The 5,193-nt window shown below is 53.5% G+C and overlaps 1 protein-coding gene across 1 annotated transcript in view; it reads right to left on the bottom strand.

The window, feature by feature from the left end:
• The window catches only part of LOC121273384 (homeobox protein Hox-C13-like), a 190,561-nt gene extending 189,916 nt beyond the window's left edge, over nt 1–645 (bottom strand). Inside the window, exon 1 of the mRNA XM_041180562.1 lies at nt 568–645. Within this exon, the coding sequence (XP_041036496.1) occupies nt 568–645 (78 nt within the window). The remainder of the gene's footprint in view (nt 1–567) is intronic.
• Between the last annotated feature and the right edge of the window lie 4,548 nt (nt 646–5,193).

The raw sequence follows: 5,193 nt of genomic DNA, 5'->3' as shown, positions 1-5,193 counted from the left end.
CCCCCCCATCTCACACACACACACACACTATCCCTCCCCCCTCCCGGGGGTGATTAATATTAATGTTGCCCCCCCTCCCCTCTCTCACAACACACACACACACACACCAGACACAATCTCCCCTCCGCCCCCCCCCCGGAGGTGGGTATTATCATTCACGCTGCGGTTATATTGCGCCGCGGATTTTTCACCTCTCGGCCGCCTCGGTCTCGGAGTTGGGGGGAGGGGGGGGGGGGTCGGAGGGAGGGGGGTCGGGGGGGGGGGTATTTTTGGGGTAAAACAGGACAGGGTCAAGGGGGGATGAGGAGGGAAACTCGCCAAATGGCGGCGGCGCCGGAGACAAAGAATCTGACCTTCACCCCAGCCCTCACCCTTCACCCCTCGCGGGGGGTTGTGGGGGGGCGGGGCCCGCCGACTGCGGCTGCGCTCGGCCGGCGGGCCCGCCCACCGCGGCTGCGACGGGCCGGCGATCCGCTCAGCGCGCCTGCGCCCGGCCGCCGTCCCGCTCAGCGCGCCTGCGCCCTTCCTCCCGTGCACCCGCGCCTGCGCCGCTCCGTCCTCTCCTACCTCCCCAACCCCCAATCCTTTTTCTGACGTCACTGCCCTTTTTCCACGCTCCTGCGCCCCGCCTTCTGCCCGCTGCATTATTACGTCACTCCTTCACTTCTTCCCCCCCCCACCCGCCCCCTCGGCGGCGTTTGGTGCGTCACATGCCGCGCAGCGCGCTTGCGCCCCGCCGGCTCCGCTCAGGTTGCCGACGGTTGTCAGTGCGCCTGCGCTGGCGCCCGCCTTCGGGGCGTGGCCAGCTTTTCTTGCCCTCATTGCGCCTGCCTTGCGTGCCCGGCCGTGCTGTGCACGCGGGCTGCGCCGTTCCCATTGAGCCTGGCGCGGCGCCTGCGCATGATTCGCGCGGCTGTGTGTTCTGCCGCTGTGGTGTTTTTGTGGGGCCGGGGCCGGGCCGGGGCCGGGGGGCGGGGTCGTGTTGTCCTCCTCAGCGCGCTCGCGCTCTCTGCGCAGCTCCGGCTCGGCAGAGCGCCTGCGCGCTGTGGATTACTCGCACTGCGCCTGCGCGGCATCTCCTGATCGGTGAATGCGCTTTTGTTGGTCCCCTCCGCCACCCTTCCTTGGGTGGCGAAGGTCCTTACCGCGCATGCGCCGCCATAATCTCTTTTCGGATGGGTGTAAATTTGGTAATTCAGCGCATGCGCATTTCCCTTTGTTGGTCAAGTCGCAGTGCGCATGCCTAGCCGCCATGTTTGATAGGGTCTCGGTGAGGTGAGGAGGTGAGACCGTCTGTTTAAACGCGCGGACATTCAGGAAACCATGGCCGAGCCGCAAAAAGAAGAGGCCGCGAGTACCGCGTGAAAATCACGTTATATTCGGCCGCGTGACTAATCCGATTGCAAGCCCCGCCTCGGATGGTTCTGGAACATTCCAAACCGGCGGCTCCTGATTGGATGAGGCTTCTGTCCCTCAGACCCCCACCTGTGCCACCATTGGCTGTCGCTCTTCGTTCGCCGCAGCGATTGGTGCAAACATCTGTCGCTCCATGCGTCCTGCGTTCTTATTGGTTGGTGCAGGCGTGCTTTGTAATTTGCCCGTGACTAATGGCTAGATGAAATGTCAGTCAAGCCTCGGACAGTTCCTATTGGGCGGACGCAGTCTTACCCCCTTTCTATTGTTTGGATCCGTGGTCTGTCACTTTTAAAGCTTTCTATTGGTGGGATCCGTTGTGAGTCACAATGGGCACCGTTCTATTGGTTAGACATGTTGTCAGTCACACTTCCGATAGCCCCTATTGGTTGGATATTGTTTTTTCACGATTTGCAGCCTTTCTATTGGTTACGTCTGTTGTCGGTCACACATTGGACCATGTCTATTGGTTGAAACATCTGTCAGTCATGTTTTAGTCCGTCCCTATTGTTTGGATCAGTTGTCAGTCACACTTTGGACAGTCCCTATTGTTTGGGTCAGTTGTCAGTCACACTTTGGACAGTCCTTATTGTTTGGGTCAGTTGTCAGTCACACTTTGGACAGTCCCTATTGTTTGGGTCAGTTGTCAGTCACACTTTGGACAGTCCCTATTGTTTGGGTCAGTTGTCAGTCACACTTTGGACAGTCCCTATTGTTTGGGTCAGTTGTCAGTCACACTTTGGACAGTCCCTATTGTTTGGATCAGTTGTCAGTCACACTTTGGACAGTCCCTATTGTTTGGGTCAGTTGTCAGTCACACTTTGGACAGTCCCTATTGTTTGGGTCAGTTGTCAGTCACACTTTGGACAGTCCCTATTGTTTGGGTCAGTTGTCAGTCACACTATGGACAGTCCCTATTGTTTGGTCAGTTGTCATTCACACTTGGACAGTCCCTATTGGTTGCATCAGTTGTCAGTCACACTTTGGACAGTCCCTATTGTTTGGATCAGTTGTCAGTCACACTTTGGACTCCCTATTGGTTGCATCAGTTGTCAGTCACACTTTGGACAGTCCCTATTGTTTGGATCAGTTATCAGTCACACTTTGGACAGTCCCTATTGGTTGCATCAGTTGTCAGTCACACTTTGGACAGTCCCTATTGTTTGGATCAGTTGTCAGTCACACTTTGGACAGTCCCTATTGGTTGCATCAGTTGTCAGTCACACTTTGGGACAGTCCCTATTGTTTGGATCAGTTGTCAGTCACACTTTGGACAGTCCCTATTGTTTGCATCAGTTGTCAGTCACACTTTGGACAGTCCCTATTGTTTGGGTCAGTCACATATTGAGTTCAACATCTTCAGACCATGAACAATCTCCTCCATCCTTACCCCATTTTGGTCCAGTTTTTAAAAATTCTCTGATAATTTTTTATTCATTTCTTTTCACTGCTTATCGTTACGTGTTCCTCCTACCCCACCAGCTATCTGTCCCTGCTTTCTACGTTGTGAAAGTACAGACCGCTGACCCTTGTTTTGCTACTAACACATTCTGCTCTTTATGCCGCTATCTGCAGCTTCTCTAGTCTTTAACACTACCATTAACACTTCCCTTTTCCTGTGTCCACGACATCTCTGTCAATCTCTCTAGCTCCCACCTGTCGCTGACCTTTTATTTTGTTCCACCTGTTCCAACCCTTCTTAAACAGTATAAATCCATCATAATTCTCGTTCTCTTTAGCTCCGACGAAGAGTCATACGGACTCGAAACACGAACTCGGTTTCTCTCCACAGACGCTGCCGGACCATCATTTTCTGCTCGTGTGTCAGAGTTCCAGCGTCCAGAGTATTTCGCTTTTATCTTAGTATTTAACTCACTGCTGCTTCTATACTCCAGGAAACTCCACCTCGAAGAAATACTGCTCTTCACTCCGACAGGATTTCCACTTGTCTCTTCTGCCTGTTCACCTTCGTTTCTTTCCATTTTCCCTCCTGGTGTTTGACAAGATGTTTACTAAAACCCGCTATTCCTTCTCATTGACTGTCTCCGTCTCTGACTTACCCCACCTGGATTCCAACTGAAGCTCCACCCCCTCATGTTTCGAGCCCACTCAGGATGACAGGAATCTCTGGGACATAAAACGCTCGTCGGACCGCTGTTCTCGTCGCATCCTGAGATCCACACTCAGTGCCATGCGCCGCCATATGAACTCACTCAACCTCTCCCTCCAGCAGCACCGACTCACCCCATCTCAAAGCTGTCTGTGCCCCCGGTTTCATTCCATTCTCCATCGCATCCAACGTCTTAACTAGAAACTTTGTCTCTTTCTTTCAGGTGCTAAGGAACGCAAGCTCCAACAACTCGTCGACACCAACACCCATCTAGAACTCTCCACCCCTGCCTGTCCCTCCGTCCCTACCCTTTCTTCCAATCCCAACCCCAGCCGTGTATTCACTCTACCCCCTGACCTTCCCCTCTCCAACACTGAACGTTCAGTGCTCAGCAAAGGACTTAGTTTCATACCCTTACGCCCTCACCTTAAAGAATTTTGGGCTCAGCATGATGCTGAACTCTTCTTCCGCCGTCTTCGTCTCCGGGCTCACTTCTTCGGGCAGGAGTCCTCTCCCGTTCAATGGATCCTTTCATCCACCTCCAATATTCTCCCTCCACCTGGACCCCTCCCTCTGGATTCTTACCTTCTCTTGATCTTTTCATTGAGAACTGTCGGCGCGACATTAGTTGTCTCAATTTCTCTGCTCCTCTCACCCATTCTAACCTGTCTCTCTCTGAACTTACTGCACTCCATTCTCTCAGGTCCAACCCTGACATTGTCATCAAACCCGCTGACAAGGGTGGTGCTGTTGTTGTCTGGCGCATTGACCTCTACCTCGCAGAGGCTGAGCGTCAACTCGCAGACACTTCCTCCTACCTCTCCCTGGACCATGACCCCACCACTGAACATCAAGCCATTGTTTCCAGGACTGTCACTGACCTCATCTCCTCTGGGGATCTTCCTCCCACAGCTTCCAACCTGATAGTCACCCAACCTCGGACGGCCCGCTTCTACCTCCTACCCAAAATCCACAAACAGAACTGCCCCGTAGACCGATCGTCTCAGCTTGCTCCTGCCCCACAGAACTCATTTCTCGTTATCTTGACTCCCTTCTCTCTCCCCTTGTCCAGTCCCTTCCCACCTACATCCGTGATTCCTCTGACACCTTACGTCACATCAACAATTTCCAGTTCCCAGGCCCCAACCGCTTCCTCTTCACCATGGACGTCCAATCCCTCTACACCTCCATCCCCCACCAGGATGGTCTGAGGGCCCTTAGCTTCTTCCTCGAACAGAGGCCCGAACAATCCCCATCCACCACTACTCTCCTCCGTCTGGCTGAACTTGTTCTCACACTGAACAATTTCTCCTTCAACTCCTCTCACTTCCTCCAAATAAAAGGTGTGGCTATGGGTACCCGCATGGGCCCCAGCTATGCCTGTCTCTTTATGGGGTATGTGGAACATTCCTTGGTCCAGTCCTACTCCGGCCCCCTCCCACAACTCTTTCTCCGGTACATCGATGATTACTTCGGTGCTGCTTAATGCTCTCGTCTGGACCTGGAAAAATTTATTAATTTTGCTTCCAATCTCCACCCCTCCATCATTTTCACGTGGTCCATCTCTGACACTTCCCTTCCCTTCCTTGACCTCTCTGTCTCAATCTCTGGTGATAGACTGTCCACCAATATCCATTACAAACCTACCGACTCCCACAGCTACCTCGACT

The sequence above is a fragment of the Carcharodon carcharias genome, chromosome Y (genome assembly GCF_017639515.1).
Source record: "Carcharodon carcharias isolate sCarCar2 chromosome Y, sCarCar2.pri, whole genome shotgun sequence".
Taxonomy (NCBI): Eukaryota; Metazoa; Chordata; class Chondrichthyes; order Lamniformes; family Lamnidae; genus Carcharodon; species Carcharodon carcharias.
This window is presented reverse-complemented; position numbering and strand designations above follow the sequence as displayed.